General features: G+C 35.7%; 1 protein-coding gene across 7 annotated transcripts in view; it reads left to right on the plus strand.

Annotated features, from left to right (window-relative positions):
• Arhgap6 (Rho GTPase activating protein 6) overlaps window positions 1-19,411 on the plus strand; it is a 451,538-nt gene that overhangs the window by 304,710 nt on the left and 127,417 nt on the right. For 2 of the 7 annotated variants that reach the window (XM_077793573.1, XM_077793571.1), the window contains exon 2: window positions 17,433-17,496. The exons of 3 other annotated variants lie outside the window; for them this stretch is intronic. Coding sequence is in view for 2 of the 4 variants with exons in the window: in XM_077793571.1 (XP_077649697.1) it covers window positions 17,433-17,496 (64 nt within the window). In the remaining 2 variants the exon portion in view is untranslated. Of the gene's footprint in view, window positions 1-17,432; window positions 17,497-17,620; window positions 17,645-19,411 lie in introns of those variants that run through there. 2 more of the 7 variants (XM_077793574.1, XM_077793572.1) reach the window with 2 other exon arrangements.

The raw sequence follows: 19,411 nt of genomic DNA on the forward strand, positions 1-19,411 counted from the left end.
TTTGGGGGGAATTTCTTTATGTTTGTATTTTCCCCTTAAATTTTTGTATCTAGGCATGTTTAATTCCTATTTAGCCAATGATTCAAATTCAGCACTTTTTACAATGGGGATGAATTATAGACTACTAAATATCTGATAAAAATGATGTTTTAAATATGGTATATTATGTTATATTGCAAAATAATATAATATTATTCTGGAAGAAAATGTCAATGTGCAAGAAAATATTTATGAGAATATTCACTAAAATACAATAATTGATTATGGAATTGTGGGTGATTTTAATGTTAATAATTTTACTTATTCTGTATTTCTGGATGTTTTAGCTCTAACCTTGCATTGCTCTTATAATAATCAAAGATAACACAAAATAATGTATATTTTTGACAATAAAGTAAATTAGTTTATATCTTCCCCTCCTCACTATACTGTGATATATATGATTCCAGCTCTATTTTTTCATCAGTTTTCATACTAAAAACTATATTGTAGGGCTGGGGTTATGGCTCAGTGGTAGAGTGCTTGCCTAGCATGTGTGAGGCTCTGGGTTCAATTCTCAACACCACATATAAATAAATGAATAAAATAAATGTCCGTCAACAAGTAAAAAAAAAAAAAAAGTATATTGTGGCCAGGCACATTAGCACATGCCTGTAATCCCAGGGGCTCAGGAGGCTGAGGCAAGAGGATCGTGAGTTCAAAGCCAGTCTCAGCAAAAGTGAGGCACTAACAACTCAGTGAAATGCTGTCTCTAAATTTAAAAATATTTAAAAGATAGGGCTGGGATGTGGCTCAGTGGCGTAGTGCCCCTTGAGTTCAATCCCCCGTACCACACCAAAAAAAATAATAAATAAAAACAACATAGTTGGATGACAAAATTCAATGACAACTCTGCCCTTGGAAATGAGAAAGTCTTCTATAAACAGGTAATTAATTTAGACATTAAACCCACATAGAATTTCCATTTACAAAGAAGGGAATATTTAAGAGTATGTAGCTATAATAAAATATTTCCCTTTGCTTTTCACACAAGATTATAGTGACTTGTCATACTCAGAAAGTTGTAGTGAATAATAGCACTTTCCCTAATATTTGGAGGCATAAGCCTTGATCCTCTTTTGAAGGCTTTTTTTTGAAAATAAACATAAACATTGGTTTTAGCTTAGTTCTCCTTCCCTAAAATTCCTTCCTGCTCTAAAATTCTACAATGGAATTGTAGAATTCCCGAAGTGTGTTTGAGCAATAATTATCAAATGAGAAAACAAGCCATTTTGTTTGCCATCCTTCATATAAAACTGTACCCCTTGGAATCTTGCCCTAAGGTGGGGCATTGCTCATTTCTCTAGGCTGTAGGAAACCCTGGAATAAAGCAGTGTGCTCTGATCTGTGAGGGTAGACCCCAGATCATTTTGATGTTCTTGGCTGTTAATAATAGTAAACCTACTTAAATCAGCTAGAATAGAGATTTTAGAGACTCATATCACTGAAAATCCACAGGTATGCTAGATTATGTACCAGTGACTTTGGAATTTTTCCCCTGCAGTTCTTTTCACATTATGTTTTTCTTAGTATTCTTTCTTGTTTGGCAGCAAGGAAACCTGTGGCAGTTTGGTAATAAATATGTAAATGTCTGTACCAAGAATTCTTCTTAACTGAGGGTGATTCTCCTCACTACTACCAAGGAATATCTGGCAAATGTCTAGAGACATTTTTGGGTGTCACAATTGGCATCTACGAGGTAGAGGCCAGGGATACTGCAAAACATCCTACAATGCACTGGACAGCTCCATATAACAGAGAACAATCAAACCCAAAAAGTCCATAGTACTAGAATTCAGAAACACTGCCATAGAGGAAGAATAGAGTCCCTTTCCATGTCTCTTGTTTATGTTCAAGGAAACATTTTCCAGAAACTCCCAATCGCTACTTCCTCATGTGCTATTAACCACAAATGAGTCAATGGAGATCTGATGGCATTAGTCCTAGGTTTTGGAATCAGTTGTTGGCAGAGAAGGTACTATTACCAAGATCAGCTTACTCAGTCCAAAAATGTATGAGGAATGGCCATTCTATACATTGTCAACAAGAACAATAAGTGCCTGTGATGTAATAGTACTACTTAGTTATGAGTAAGAGAGAAGCATTCAGGCATCATTAAGAATGCTGTGAACTGCAAAAGAACAAATGCATACTTAGCAATTTAATTCCTTACTGTAGGACTTGGAAGAGTTCTTCTGTGTGCATGCATGCATGTGTGTGTGTGTGTGTGTGTATATATATATATATATATATATATATATATATATATATATATATATTGCATTACTACCTTTCTAGGAAAGAATATGGCTGGAAGTAGCTCATTGACAGATTATTGTTCTCATAGAAAATCATCTTCAACCAGGAGAAATGATGACTTTTAGAGGAGAGATTTACAGAAGCTTTCTCTACCCTGAGTCATTCAGCAATTTTATTACTAATTAAGAATGAGATATGATATTCCCTTGGGCCAGGATAGTACCAGTGGAAATAGTGAGAAAAGGTCAGATCTGGGTATGTCTTCAAGCCAATGGAAATTATTGTCAGATTGGTTATGGTATGATATGGAGGCATTGGTGATATGGAGCCAAGGTTTTGAGCCACTAGGTTTGACTTGATTTTGATATAAATAAGGAACACTAGAGAGGAGAGTGTTGGGAGGAAGTTAAAGAACCCAGTGGATTCAGGGGGAAAAAATGTACTGGTTGGAGCTATAGATTAGGGGGCTATCAATGTATGGATGTCATTTAAAGGAATGAGGTCAAACAATGATTAAGGATGAAATATAAAGGAAATCCAAGGACAGAGCTATGAGGAATATCAACACTATATCACATTCAGAGACTAGAAAGAAACAGTCTATACTGAGAATTAGTGGCCAGTGGAGTAGAAACTGTGGTGTTCACAAAGCCAAATCAAGACAGTGTTTTACAGGGGAGAAAGCAATTGGTTGTGTTAATAGATATGATGATTCTGATGGGGAAGGGTGCAGTAAGTAAATTGCAGTTTGCCAGGTAAGATTGTAAATAATGCATAACTATCAATAGCACCCATTTTCTTTCTTATTGGTTATTGATACATGACAGTAGAATCCATTTTGACCTAATATATATAAATATATAAAAAAATATATTTTGTTCTAATTCAGTCCCCAGTACTTCTCCTTCTCCCTCCCTCCTGCCACCCCCTGCTCCAATCTTCAAAGAGTTCTGATTTGTAAATATTATGTACTTCCCCTGCTGGTGGATCAAGTAGGTGAAGACTAAGAATCAGTCAGATTAGTGATCAATGCAGTGGTTATAATGAGTAACCTTAATGAGAGGAAGGTTAATGAAAGAAAGACTGAAAGTGGAATATATACACTCCTTTAAAGGATTTTTGCATGAAAAGGAGAGGAATAAGGTGGTGGCTATGAATAAGAAGTATGATGAAGAGCTTTACTTTTTTATGTTGAGAGATATCACAGTATGTTTTAATGCTGATGAGACTGCCCAGGAGAAATGAGAAAATGGATGAGACATAAGAGAATAGCTGGAGTGATGTTCTTAAGGGTGCAAAAGGGAATGGAGTCTAGTGCATAATGAGTACAAGCAAGCACTAATAATAGGAAGTTCTTCTACATGAAATAAGTGGTTAAAGGGAACTCCACAGTTGGAAAACTAAGAAAGCCTAGACAGTGGTTCCACAAAATATGGGAGTGAGCAATTCTGTTTGACTTGAAAGCAGAGTTTACTGGGAGAAAAAGTAAGAGAAGGGTGAGTAGATGTCAGGTCATGGAAAGCCTGCAGTCTTCTGCATAAAAGTCACAATTGACTTGCAAAGTACTGTAGAGCTATGGAAAGCTTCTGAGCATAGAAAGGGAAGTGAGAAGAGAAACATCACAACAGGCAAGGGAGATGAACATCACAAACAGGTTTTGGTGGCTCTGGCTCAGAGTGAAAGTCCCCAAAGGTATCAAGGAGTAAAAGGGAAACACATGGGTAAGATGGGACAAAGTGATTCCTGGTGAGATTCTTATTTAAGATTCCCTTTGGTACTTGCACAGGGCATGTCTTAATAACACATTTATTTACTTGACATCAGAAACATGGTTGTTCCCTTGTTTTGTTTTTAACTTAATTCTTCTTTCATAGTCAGGAACTTGGGTAACTTTCCCCCAAAAGAGAAAAAACAGCAAACTTTGTCTCTTGAAAGGCTGGGAAGCCTTCTCCTAGCTTCAGTTTTAATTTTCTTAATATGATCTACTTATAGCCTAAGGGATGGCCAAGTTATAGGCTAAGACAATGACTTGGATTTTCTTTCCTTCTGGCCAAATGGCTCATCCTGCCCCTCTAAGGTGAGAAATTCCTATCCATTTCTCCCCATGTTTGCATGCAGATCAACAAAAGATATTTATCAAGGAGAATTTCTTTTACAAAATATCTGCATTTATGAACAAATAGTGACCTTAACATAAATTAATATTATGTTTTCCTTGTATGTGAAACATAACATTATCTTGGATTTCTCAGAATTCAGCTACAAATATAAAGAGTAGATACTAGCTATCCATTGTAATATATATATTATATAAAAGTATATATAATATATATGTATATACACATACACACACACACACATATATATATATATATATATATAACATACATAAATCTAGATAAAGAAAAAAATGGTTTTAAAATTTTATTTTGCATAAGAGTTTCCTAGAAAGCTTCTTGAAATGCTGGTTCCTGGGCTCCTAAAGTCCTATTTGGTCAATTTGGGAATGGATCTAACTTCATCCATTTCATTCCCTGCATGTTATCATTTGAGTACAGGGCCCAGGATCCATACAAATGTCTGTAAACTGAAAAGGAAATTATTGAATCCCCAGGTAATTATATAAATGCTTACCTATGTATCTAAAAGCACATTTTGTGCCAATTTCATTGTCAATCTCATTACATGTGAAATCAATTTCTAATGCACATTTTGTTCTCTTAGCAAATATTCCTGAACATGCACAATGATTCACAGCCAAACATGTTAAAAATTAAAATTGTAAAAATTCCTGTGAAGACAAGGTGACGGATCTCGGAAGTAACTGATTAAAATATCTAAGAGCTCCAGGGCTCTAATTTTGACAAAAAGCACCCCTGGCTGACTATATATTTGATCATGCACCCACCTTTGGATGACCTAAGTTCTAAGTGGATTTTTTTTTTTATCACCAAAGCATTCTTGTCTTCAATTATTTCTCAAATTTGTCAGTACCTACTACATGCAAAGCTCAATGCTAGATTCTAAAAAACATTACAGTGATAAACAGTCTTTATCATTTTGAAGTCTGTGGCCCAGTGGAAAAGACAATCAATAGACAAATGCACAAACATATAAAACCAATTACAAGTTGAGATAAGTGCTAGGAAGAAAAGTAACAGGGTGTGGAGATCTAGAAGCCAGAGAGGGTCTGGGGTTGTTGCTAAATAGTAGGGCACTTACTTGCCTAGCACATGGGAGGCACTGGGTTTGATCCTCAGCACCACATAAAACTAAATAAAGGTATTGTGTTCATCTATAACTAAAAAAAGTATTTTAAAAAGAAGCCATAGAACATTAAGTCCATATTGAGGAGGCCAGGAACCCCTTTCTGAGCCAATGAGATGTAAGCACAGACCCAAAGATGGAGGAGCTAGCCCTGAGAAAATATCTGGGGAGAGCAGCTCAGGCACAGGAAACAGTAGACAAAAACCCCAAAACAAGACCTAGCATGCCTTGTCCTTAGGTATTTGGAGAATGAGGAAGAAAGAAGAGCTTCGGGGAGGGAGAGACTGAGGAAATTGATTAGACTCTTTAGCCTAGGGAAGTCCTACATGGATGAATTTTATTCTAAGTGCAATGGAAGCCTATTGATGGTCTTCCCTTGCTTGTTTTTTTTTTGTTAGTTTTTAAAGCCTGAATATGGCACTATCCTTTGTGTAGCAGTTGAACATATGACTCTGAAGTCAGACTGCTCAAATGTGAGTTCTGGCTTTGTGTCTTAGACACAGAGTAATCTTGGGTTTGCTCCAACCTCTCTTTGCTCACTTCATCATCTGTAAAATGGAAGTAATAATACATAAGGTGTTCTTGGAGACTTAATAAATACATGATACACACTGTATATGTCTTAAAATAAAGATTTATCTTTAAGAACATTATTCTCATTTCCCCCATGAAGAAATAAATTGGACAAGGGCAAGAGTGGATGGTTGGGTCATATAGAAGGCTACTAAATTTGTTCAGGACAAATATGATGAAGGCTAGAAGTAGGGTGATGAAAGTGGAGATGGTGAGGAGGGGGTCAGATTCCTGATTTGTTTTGGAGGTAGAGTTGACAGAACTTGGCAATAGATGAAATGTGGGACATGAGGTCAAGAAAAGAATAAGGAAATACTATGGTTTTTGACTCAACCAACTGTGTGGATAAAAAATCAGCATCATTTTCACCATCAGTCATGTTAATCCTTGTCACATCAACAACAACAACATTTACAGAGTGGGTGCTGCATGCCAGGCACTGTGATAAATGCTTTATAAATACTTTGTAAGATGTGGGAGGCTGGAGTGCAAAGACATTTGCCAGAAGAGACAGTGAAGAGTTCAGTAATGGATAAATGAAGTTTGATATGACCTTGAGATACCAGGTGGAAGAGTCAATAAGGCAGTTGGCTAGCTGACTCCATAAAACTCAGAGATGACTGGTTTGGAGATAATATTTGAGAGTCATGAACTTTGCAATGGAATTCACCACTGTGTTCTTTTATATAACGACTTGGGCTGTTACAATAATATTTTTATCTCTTTTGGTCTAATCCTTTTTTGAGTTTAAGATCTGCTTCCTAAGAACCTTAGTGTCAATTAAATTTCCAGTCAATTCTCCATAGTGTAAAATAAAGTATTCCATTAATATTTCTGACTTTGAAACAGTACCCTACTGAACTCAACTTGTTTAATGAGATTCATACTTAACTTTCTTAATCTGAGGTTTTTGTTGTCTGTGAAACATCTCCTAATCAAAACTCAAGGAAACTTTTGTTCAAGTTATGCTTTGAAATCAACATAATTATATTAATTCATATGGGTATAGCAAAGTATTTATTTACCATGTTTAAATTGACATTTAAACAGTTTTTCCAGTCCCACACAGTTAGTGGCATAAGGTCTTGAGAAAGCATGAATTTTTTTTTTCTATCAGCCTCATATTTCATAGAGCTTGCCAAACCCAGTTCACTTTCCATAGAAATTTGCAAACCTGAGTGGTGGCCAAATTTTGAGTCACTGAATGTAAGCCAGTGAATAAAATTGTTAATCCCTTTGATTTACCCCCACTTTTTTTTCCCTTAAAAAGTAACATAGCATGTGCCTCAGAGTTTTATTATTCGACATCTATAACCCACAACACTCAAGCATGTTTGAGAAGTTTGTGTGGACATTTCAGTACAGAATGAGTACAGGCAGCTCTGTCAGGGACATTGGTTTTCAGCTTAGTCTTCCACGGGAAGCCTACTCCTTCACACTTCCATTGACATCTTTCAGATGGCAGTGACATCAACTTTTAATCAAGGGCTTTATAATTTGGAAAATGTTAAAATAAATCCAGAATAGGTAAAAGTTACATGTTGGTCCATAATATGATAAATTCCAGAAGCTATGCATTGTAACTAGTTGAGGTCACTTAGCTAATCTTTCTTTTGAGACTTTAGTCCTATTAGCAGAATGTACTGATTAAACAAGACCTGAAGCATAAGGCAGGATGGACTGGTTATTGTTAAGAAAATAATGATCTTGGACATTGATACCTTTTTTTCAAGAGTCATTTGGAGAGATGAAGGACATGGAGATAAACAAGCAATAATAATAATGAAAATTAATAATTAAAATGTGTCCGTCTCTTAGTGAATGATAAACCTATGTAAGAATATCATGTTTTCCTTTAATCTGATGATCACTGTAGTATTCTCTTCATTGGACTGCATCCTTCATTTTAATCTTCTGCTAATTTCATTTTTGTTTATAATAATAAAAATACATAATGTCCCTATAAGCAGTACCTTAATTTTTAAAAAATGTGCTTTTAAAAAGTAGATCCATTCCCCCCACCCAAAGCAGAGGACAACAACTGAATTTCAGCTAAGAAAAAGTCAGTGATCTATGAGGGCCCACTGTAAGCATGGTAAGCGGCACTGAAGATAATGACTCCATGAGATATACAAGAGCAATTGTTAAGTTTGAAAGGATTCTCATGAATGAAGCCTTGACATGATGAGAAGGAAGCCAGCACTGGGGGATGGAGGGGTCAAGGAGGAACAGCAGGACTGCATCATACACCTGGAGCAGATTCCTTGTCATCAATGGCTGAGAAGCCACAGTGAGGAGGTGGGAAGATACAAGGAAGTCTGGGCAGTGGTGCATGCCTGTAATCAAAGCCACTTGGGAGGCTGAGACAGGAGGATCATGAGTTCAAATCCAGCCTCAACAAAAAGTGAACTGCTACTCAATTCAATGAGACCCTGTCTCTAAATAAAATACAAAAAGGGGGCTAGGGATATGGGCTCAGTGGTTGAGTGCCCCTGAGTTCAATCCATTGCTACAAAAAAAAAAAAAAAAAAAGATACCAGGGACCAATGGTTTAGCTCCATCCTTGAAAGCTGGCTCTTACCATAATCCTGACATACCACATAGGTGAATTTATAATAGTAATGGTAATCTCAGAAAATCCCAGCATCTTTGGGAAAGTGTCATTTCAAGACCACAAAAACAGCATTTCCTTTTTAAAACTAGCAGTTTTATCAAGATAAAATTCACATACCATACAGTTCAACTATATGAAGTGTACAATTTAATGATATATTCACAGTCATAGAGCATTACCACAGTCAATTGTAGAACAAGTTTATCACTTCTAAAAGAAAGCTGCACCCCTTCGTCATCAGTATTCTCCATTCCCCCTTGTATTCCTAGAAACCAGTAATCTGTCTCTCTAGATTTGCCTAAATTTGTAGACATTTCCTATAAATGGAATCACACAATATATAATCTTTTGTGTCTGACTTCTTTCACCTAGCATCATATTTTCAAGGTTCATCCATATTGTAGCATTATCAGAGTTTTTTCCTTCTTATGACTAAATAATATTCCATTGTATGGATATTCCACCTTTGATGACTCTTAATTAATAGGTGAACACTGGGGTTGTTTCCATTTGGGAGATATTATAAATAATGCTGCTATGAAAGTTCACGTGCAAACTTTTGTGCAGACATTTGCTTTGCATTCTCTTGGGTACACCTAAGAGTTGAATTACTGAGTTGTACAGTAACTCTCTGCTTAACATTTTAAGAAAGTGCCAAACCATTTTCCAAAGCATCTCACCAGCAATGTATGATGGTTACACATCCTCACCAGCACTTTTTAAAAGCCATCTCTCTGTGTGTGATGTGTATCTCACTGTGATTTTGATTTGCATTTCCCTGGTGGCTAATAATGTCAAACATCTTTTTATGTGCTTATTAGCCACTTGGATATCTTCTTCAGAGAAATAGCTATTCAGATACCTTGTCCAGTTTCTCACTGAGTTGTCTTATTTTATTAAATTGTAAGAGATTTTATATATACTGTATATAATTCCCTTATCAGATATGTAAGTTATATTTTCATTTAAATGAGTTTTTCCTCCATCATTCATATCTCATTTCTACTATTTACTGTAAACTGGCATATGTCTATGTAACCATTTACTTCAACTTTTTGACCTTCAGATATTCCCCCTAGTGAGTGTTCTAGGTCTTGTGTGCCCAGGAAGGTCTTTCAGAGCTGAGAGCTCCCCAGGGTGTCTGACTCAGAAGATCACAGTGACCCAAGGCCTTCTCCCTCCCAGGGCCTCTTGCTGTGCATTCCAGCCGGGGAGCCTGCCCAGCTGGCTCTTCCAGCTCTGAACAGTGTCCTTGCCTTTTGATTCCCCTGTTCGCACACAGGATAGGGACCCTGTGTGGAGAGAATGGGGGGTCAGTTCTGCCTGGAGCTGCTGCTGCTGCTAAGATGTAAGGACCCTGGAGAGGTAAGAAGATATGGTGTATATATTTCTGTCTCTGTAGTTTTCCTCTTGCTAGAAGCTAGACAGAACCAGGGCAGAGAGATGTGAAAGACTGCATAAGGTAATAATCCCAGGACAGCATCAGGGGAAGGGGACATAGCAGCAAAAATGGAGACATGCAATAGCATTGGAAGAATGTTTTCCACTCAGTAAGCTACAGCACTTGAGTCTCTTTCAACTTCAAAGTTCACAGGGTTCAGATAACAGTTAAGATATCTCTCCCTATTGCTTTAGGAGAAGGTTTGGAGCCTTTGAGCCAAGCTGGCTGGAATGCAGTGCATCATTGCCAAGACACTCATATTTTTATTGAACTCTTAAAACAAATCTTAGTAAGGACCCACCCGTTCTTTTGCACCTTTCATTTTGGCTATTTTATCAGAATTAAGAACTTGATGAAATTTGATTTTAAAATGCATACTGGCTTGTAATGTCACTGTTGCATACCCTTTAGTGACCTTCCAGTCCAGCAATTTTGTGCTACAGGTAAGGAAACCAAACATCAGATTGGATCAGACTTTGGCAGGATCACCTGACTAGTCCTGACAGAAGTGAGAGTAAACAACATTGCTACCAAGTCTTTTATTGGGTTCCAATAATTGAAAACTATATAATTACTGACAACTGGTGACAAGAGAATGCATTTCCTTAGGTGCTATTGATTTTGTGAGAGCTTGATCTTTCAGCATATACTGATATGGAACCAGTTAATCCATGCAGCAAAGACAGGTGGTTTGACTTAGAAAACTTTAGTTTTGCTGCTTGCATCTGATAAAGGCAGCCTTTAGTGTAAACTTAAAACTTTCTTCTTTTTTATAATTGTAGTTTTTTATGATTTCATAGAAAAATTTTCAAATTTCACTTTTCTTATGATTAGTGTAGAATATTACCAGATCATTCACAAAGCTCAGATACTTGCTGGTGTCATCTCACTATAATTTAAGATTTAAAGAAACTTAAAATCCTTCCAAATTTAACAAATATTAGTTTATTTGATGAATTTTTTTTTGACACCAACAGGTTTTATGCAGGTTGGATATCTATTATCCCAAACTATGTGACCATTCCACTTTAATTCACTTGTTTATCTATTCCCCTATCTATCCTGTGCACATGCCAGCACATGTATAATTTAAATAAATGCAAACTATTTGGTGTGTTATACAGCAAGTTGTTCTTGAATAAAATTTCCTGTTCTTAGATTATGATAATTTGCGATTTGTTGAGCGATTCAATTTTATAAGGAAAGTCTTTATATTGTGATTTTGATTACTCACAATATTAACAACCATTAAATAAATCAGTACCTATTGCTTTTTGTTGGGGACATTTTCTTCCTACCTGGATGGGGGCAAAAAAAAAACAAAGACAGTAAATCTCTTTGTTTTCCAATGGTCTCTATAAATCCTGCTGTTGGGAACTGTGCACTTTAGCAATATTTAATAAGCACTTTAAAATTGACAGCTGTCTGTAAAATGAAATAGACTTTAAAATTGCTCCATTGTACCTATTTTAGGATTAAGAAAAATCATTTGTGGAAACCAGGTTAAGGCCAAGTTCTTCATCACAGGCAGAAAATGGGATTTTATAAACCTGCAGATCCTGAATTTATTATTAAATGCAGCTGTGCAAATTTGCAAACATTTCCTTTTGTAGTCAGGACTGCGTGGAAGGAGCCAGTTTGGACTGTGCCTTGATAGCTAACATTCATGGAGGCTGCAATGCAGGAAGCTATTCAGATATTTGGGCCTTTTTACATATTTTAATCTGGGCATTAAATGCCAGGTAGAAAGAGTATGCAAACCAAGTAGTCCTGATTCGATGTCAGGCTAGGAATAGATTAGCAGCCTTTGTGTTCTGATCATTTTAGTGAATTTCAGAATATCACTTAAAAGACCTTTGTATGTATTTTGAGTGTATCTACTAAGGGCTATCAGGATTAAAAGATTGGGGACAGGCAGGACCATAGTTTTCAATTAAGGTGTTGTCATTTCATACTGTAGCTTTCTCTGAACTAATCAATCAGATAAAAACAGTAACTTATAGTTCCTATGAGCACCAGAATTAGTTCTCTGTTCATCTTTGGAGCCAGTGGTGTGCAGACCATTCATGCTCAATCACACCCCCACAGCTGGTATAGATGGTTCTTCCCTGGTTGCCATGACAACACTGCCCTAGTGTGGTGATGTTTGCCAAAATTTACCACAAGAGGCAACTTTCCACATGTAACTACAGAGCAGTTATTGGACTAGGTGTTGTTCTTGAGTTTGATTTATAATTAATTCCTTGATGGATCCTTAGGAGGTCAAACGGGCAGGAAAAAATGAAATAACAGGAGACTGGCTTCATGATTTTGATTTTGAAAATTCACATTTTCTGTTAAAAATAGATATAGGTTGTGTTAATTAAAATCCTAGAAGCAGATGACAAATTAGTTTACCTTTCAAATAGTACTCACTGAAAACAGGACAGAGGGTGTGTATGTGTGTGTTAAAAAATACTTCATTTCTTATTAAAATTTACAGTTTAGACAATTCTATATATGTAAGCTAAATATAGAGACAATACTTCTTCTGTAATGTTGTGAGAAGTAAATGAGCTGATATACATCATGTACTTAGAATAGTGAGTGCCTGGAATATAAGAGCCCAGTAAATGTTCAGTGTTGTTATTACCCCTTTTTATTATTATACTATCTTGGATTTTTAAGCTACATATTGGTTCATTGAATAGATATGAAGAACACCAACAAATATTTGGACATTTTTAAAAAATCTGCCTCAAGTTGCTTGTTAGCCAGCTTGAAGATCATAACAGAAACAACTGCATGGAATAGATGTATGCCCAACATATCCTGGGAAACTGTTCAACTCAAGCACTACAGACCACAAGGACTAGTGAGAAAGTTCCCAGAAGAGGATGCTCACTGATGCTATTCTGATGTGTGGGTACATTGATACAAGCAGGATAAAGGTTAAGTTCACTTTTAGGAGTGTCTTGAGCCTGGAGCAGTGTTTGGACAAATGGGATATTCAGTGTCCTAGGTTCCATGGGATCTTATATTCCAGGTCCATGTTTCCCAAGGTCCATGCCCAAAAGTGTCTCCTCAATTAAAACACACTGCTTTATATTTCCCATGACTGCAGGTGTTTCTTGTAATAGTTTGGTTTTAAAAACACTTTATTCATAAAATAGTACTTTCGGAGAGTGATGGTTTTGAAAATTGTGAGAATTTATTCATCTTAAATTCCTACACCCTCTGTGGTTGAAACTACTCATCTCTCATTATTCTGTCAAATTCAAGCAAATATCAGAATAGAGAACTTTGCAGAAAAACCAAATGATTTTTAATTCAATGCATATGCTAATAGCTACTAGTCTGGTTATTTCTTTCTTCTTTATTACTCTGATATGATCACTTTTATATAAGAAACAACATTCAGCCGTGGATGGTGGCAAATAACTATAATCCCAGCAACATGTGAGGATAAGGCAGGAGGATCACAAGCTTGATGACTTTTAGCAAGGTCCTATCTCAAAATATAATAAAAAGGGCTCATGATGCAGTTCAGTGATAAAGCACCCCTCAATTCAGTCCCCAGCACCACCACACACTACACACAAAAAAGCACATTCATTTTTAAGTAACTTCTGAAGAAAGAAAGAACTATTCTACTTTTTGAAGGTTGGGTGTTTCTTTTTACTTAGAAATACTTGGATTAATACTAGGATGGCTTTCTCTTGATCTTACAAATTCTCTTTAACATCCTGGCAACTCCCCAAAGTGTGTTTTGGATGCTGAGTTTGCATAAAGTGAAAGCCTGCTTTATGTGATCTTATCTGAGGTGTACCGATTTTAAGTTTGAAGCTCTTAGATTTTTTTTTTTTCCTGAGTGGTGTAGAAAAATGCACTAGACTTCTAGATTTGTTCAGAATCTCATTCTTCGGCACATTAAATTCTGGACACATGGCATGACTCAAAGTTGGCATGGTTTTCCAGGGTAGGGTTTCTCAACCTCAGCAATGTTGACATTGAAGCCCAGCTCATTTCTTGTGAATCTGTTCTGTGCATTGTAGGATGATTAGCAGCATGCCTGGCTTCCACCTAGGAGATACTGAGGGCATTCTCTACCCTCTCTCACATTCTTATTCCAGACATTACTAAATGTCCCCTTCCAGGAGGTTCAACTGTCCCTTATTGGAGACCACTCCTTTAGAGGAAAACAGTAAAGAAATCTTTACAGAAGAATTAGCTGAACTATGACCAATACCAGAGTTAAGGTTGTGTGTGGGAGTCACTGTATGGGGAAGGGGGAGTCTACACGTCTAGAACAAAGGTGAAAGAAAGAGATTCAGAGAGGTTTTCTCATGGTCTGGACTCCACTAAGCCTTGTACAACCCAAGACACACATATCTTGTAGATTTGCTCCTCTGTTACTCTCCAAGGGGGGAATCAAGGGTGAAGGCTTGTCTTAAGGGTGGTGAAGAACAGCATTTGGGGATGTCAGATAGGAGAAAGTGGGGATTATGTACCATCACAAGCAGCAAGTAAGGTGTCCAGGTGATTATATGTCAGAAATGAGACCTTGGCAAATGTCAGATATGTGCAACTTCAGATCCTTTGACATAAAACTTTAATATTACATCCAAAATTCTCTATTGCCTCTGCTTCCAACTATGTAGTGTTCCCTTTGGGGATCTCCACAATCAGAAGAAGGCATGCTTTATGAATAAGAGAACTGTAGCCAACAATATCGAGTTTGAGAATTATTAACATAAAAAGACTCAATAAGGGATAGAAGTAGATTTTATAGATGAGGAAACAAAGGTATAAAAAGGCTAAGAAAATTTCCCAAGTTTCTATAGGATTTAGGCTTTGATTATAATTGTGAACTATACTGCATGATTGTAAATCCTGTACACCCCTTGACCTCACCTATAATACTGGAAACCATATTTGCAATTGTATGGATTCTTAACTGATGCTAGAGCCCCCGCATTTCATGACCAAATATAAAGTATGGAAAATGTTTGGGAGAAGAAAACAAAATTTGGATGGTTTGAAGAATTGGGGTAATTTAATATGGTTAGTAAAAGCTTTCTTTAATATGAAGAAAATAAATCCTGGGTCCTGGAGCATTTTTATTGGTTATAAGGACAATGATATTTGAAAGGAGGATTTATTATTTAAATTTTTAAATAAAAGAATCAGGTGTGATTTATATCAGAAAATATTTTGGGACCCAAATGACTACTCTTCTCAACTTTGTCACCCCTCACCACTCCCAGCCCAACCTTATTCCTTATTTTTATTTAATCTTCTAGAAGAGTCAGGTGTTTCACATAAAGTTATCATTGTCATTTCAAAGTATGCAAGTATTTTTGAATAACTAAATTTCAGTCAAGTACCCCCACTGATAAGGCTCCAGATCAAATGGGGTCAAAAGGAATTAGAAGCCAAGTCTCTCTCTCTCTCTCTCTCTCTCTCTCTCTCTCACACACACACACACACACACACACACACACACACACAATCAATAAAAAGTAAAAACTTCAACTAACACAACAACCATAGACTGATGAATATTTTCTTAAGGCAATATGGAACACTACTATGTTCTAGAAATGTAGGAAATTATTTGAAATAGTTTTCCCTTGTGATTTCTATATTAAGCTATACTCAGTAGAATCTCTTAGATTGTTTTTAATACAGTTGTCTACCATTTCATATTTTTAAGTCTTGGAAATCTATTCCATTTTGACATTTTTTGCTATTGTCTACTACCAAGGGGAAAATTTCAGATTTGGGAGAAAGTCTTTATTTTCACTTTGTATAGAGTTGAGAAATTAAAACATAAACTTGACAGTGGTTACAAATGAAATGAGAAACTTTACCCTTTTTCTTCATATAATTTTTATTGGAGGAAGTATAATGTGCCTTTGTAGCAATTATTAACTTATAACTTTATAACTTTCATATATATACAGTCAGTGAATCACTCTCATGGATGGGCAGGTTATTTTCCTTATTTTTATCTTTTAATCAACTTAAACTTTGGCCACTTCCCAGTGAAACCCTAGGTCAAGGGCAAACCTAGCCTTCTACCTCCAATGTGGATATGGCTGGTAGAGGTTAGAAAATAAAACACCATTACATTGATGCTAAAAGCATTCTTATACATTGAGAAAGGTTAATTTATTTGAATTCTTGATGTGTCTATTCTAAAAGAGAACTGGAAGAGAAACCATTTTAGTGTATGTGGTTTGACCTGAGGAAGAGAATAACACTCCGCTCATTCTTAGGAAATTCCTGTGCAAGATTATGATTATTGACTTGCTTAGGAAGTAACTTGTTGAGGATAGTTAAGACTTTCACTTTTAACCAGTGAATCTGTTTTTATTCATCTTTTGTTTAAAATCTCTGAATTAATAGAAATTTTTCTTCTACCTAATAAAGTAGTGTATATAGCAATAGTGGCTATTAAAACTCTTGGTGGTGATGAAAATAATCTGTATCTGTGCTGTCCAAAATGGTAACCACCAACCTGATGTGGCTGTTTAGCAATTAAAATGTGTCAACTGAAAAATTAATTTTAAATTTAAATATAAATAACTTAAATTGAAATATCCACATTGGGCATTTCAAGTATAGAGTGTATCTACCAGTTAATATTCATCTCTGGTTTGAAATATTCCATTGCATTTTCATCCTACATATCTAAATTCTGATTTGGAAAATGTGGCAACTATTATGGTGGTTGATAATTGTAAATTACTTCCAGATAATTTGTTTGAATCTCCAATCTTCATTGCATGCTTTCAAGATAGGTGTTTATGGAACTACAGCCCGGAAATTAGCTTATTAGTTTATTCCTTTGCCTTTTCTAATAAGTGATCTGTGAGAATTTTTGGTTAATTAGATTTATTATTTATTGAAGTTGAGCTCCTCAGTATTATTGAGACCCAATATCATTAAGCACAGGAGGAAAATATACATTATATCCAGTGGAAAGCCCAAAAGTAGAATTCATGAGTTTTAGGTCAGCAAAAGTTCAGGCATTTATGGAAGTCAAAAGAGAACCCATTTCATATGAAAAGTTACTGCAGATCCTCAACTTTTAAAGGTTTACCACATAGACATTGTATTTTGCCTGTGACCTCCCTGCTCTTTGAATCCAACCTCCAACAGAATTTCAGTAGTATGGCATTAACCTTGTTCATGTAGAGTAGAAATGATATTTCATTTATTAATGGAATTTAAATGCATGCTTAATGTTTTAAGGGATAAAGAACAGAATGTCTACCCACCAGCTGCCTTATTATACTCTGGTACCACTTCAAAATTGGTAAGAACCTTAAGTGAAAAAGTCATTAGAATGCATTTGACTTAATTTAGTTTCATCTAACATGTAAACTCACTAATGCTGTATGAAATATAGACCTACTAATGTAGTCCTGTTATATTGATAGCCTGAGTTCTACAAAAGAAAGAAGGTAAGCATTTGTTTGGTGTTCCTGTGTGTCAGGCACTGTGTTACATCTATTATACCCATTTTTTCTTGTTTTCTTGCATGTTCTGAAGCAAGTAACATCACCCTTGCTTTTATGGATGAGGTCATGAAGAGTTACACAGTTAATTAATTTGACCAAGTTTCCAAAAGTAGAAAGTCTGTTTAATTCCAAAGTTCTTGCTCTTCATTGGAAAAGCAAGACATATAACTGTAGATGATCCCCAGGTTGGTTAATTCAAGAACACAATGATATCATTAAAAACACAGGGACATTTCATCTTTCCACTGTCCCCTCCTAGTCTCAAGATGGCAGACACAACTCTGGACATCACATCCTTAAGCAAATAGATCCAAAGATAGTACAACACTTTCTTCTAGCACATATCTATATGTTTTTTTTTTAATCAGAGGGAAATGTTTTCCCCAGAAATTTCTCGTCTCTCAAGAAATTTGCTTTTTTTCCTCGTTTAGTGGTCAGGGCATACCATAACCCATCCCTAAACCATTCACTAGCAAGGGGAATACAACTATGTATGATAACTGATGCCATAGTTGGTATGGAGGAATGGACATTTGATCCCTGGGACAATAGATTGGGTCATCATTCCAGAGGTGAAAGAAGGTCAAATGGTGGGATTCATTTCAGCTCATCCAACAAGGAAGAAGTGGTGAAGAACACTGATAGACACCTAGCTAGAGATGGATGTCATATTTGCTTGAAAATTTTAAATGTACATTTGTTATAGAATTAATACCATTTGGCCTTCTCTTCTCATTGTTGGTGAGCTCTCTCTTTGGTAGATTCTCAATTCTGTAATCACGGGGACTTCCTGTTTTCACCAGTACAAGGTAGAGTCTCTTGTCCTAGAGCATACTTGATTAATATTTACTCAATTGATTAAAGTTGGCCCATGACAATTAATTAAAATTTTTCTTACATTTTCACTGAATCTAATTTATTTAATATCAACTTTTTCCTTTTAATATCAACACCCTCCCAGTAAAGTTATATTTATTCATTCCAGAAAATGATTAATGAGCCTTAATCATAAAGGTACTGGAATAAAGTTGCTGTGGGTGCTGTGTAATATAAACCCTGTGAATACTGTTTACAATTTTGTGTGGGTGTAGGAGGAAAAAAGAGTCAAATATAAATAAGAGTGGGAAAGAAAACTTGTTTTGAGTCCATTTTATACATCTGTTAATATTTTGAAGAATCTGCAGTAGAATCTATCATCTTAAAGATTATGAAGTGAAAGAAATGATCTGTATATAAAGTCACTGAGATTCTTAAAGCTCCATTATTAAATTTTTCTTATGCAGACTAATTACTTTAATAATTTTAAATTTATTGTACTATTGTACATGCCACTAGTTTCATTAAAAATATGTTCCTATAAAATAAGATCAAAAGACCATATTTTGATTATGCTAATGTGGTGTGAAGTATGAAGCCAGTGTTCCAAGTCTCAATTTGTTTTATAATATAGACCCTTTTTTGAGTTTATCTTTTCTAATTAAATATTTTTTTTCTAAACTTCCCCTCATTGGATCAGGTTCAGTTACTGTATGTGTTCATAATTTTTTCACTTGATCAGCTCTTATTGCTGACATATAAACTTCCATGTTTTAAAAAAATTGAGATAGTAGAGTTTTGCTAAAAAGAGGTAGTCTTTATTTGCCTGCCAAATGGTCAATTCATTGGGATAAGCAAACAGTTCCTACCTTGTTCAAGAATATTTATTTATAG

Source organism: Urocitellus parryii, chromosome X (assembly GCF_045843805.1).
Source record: "Urocitellus parryii isolate mUroPar1 chromosome X, mUroPar1.hap1, whole genome shotgun sequence".
NCBI lineage: Eukaryota > Metazoa > Chordata > Mammalia > Rodentia > Sciuridae > Urocitellus > Urocitellus parryii.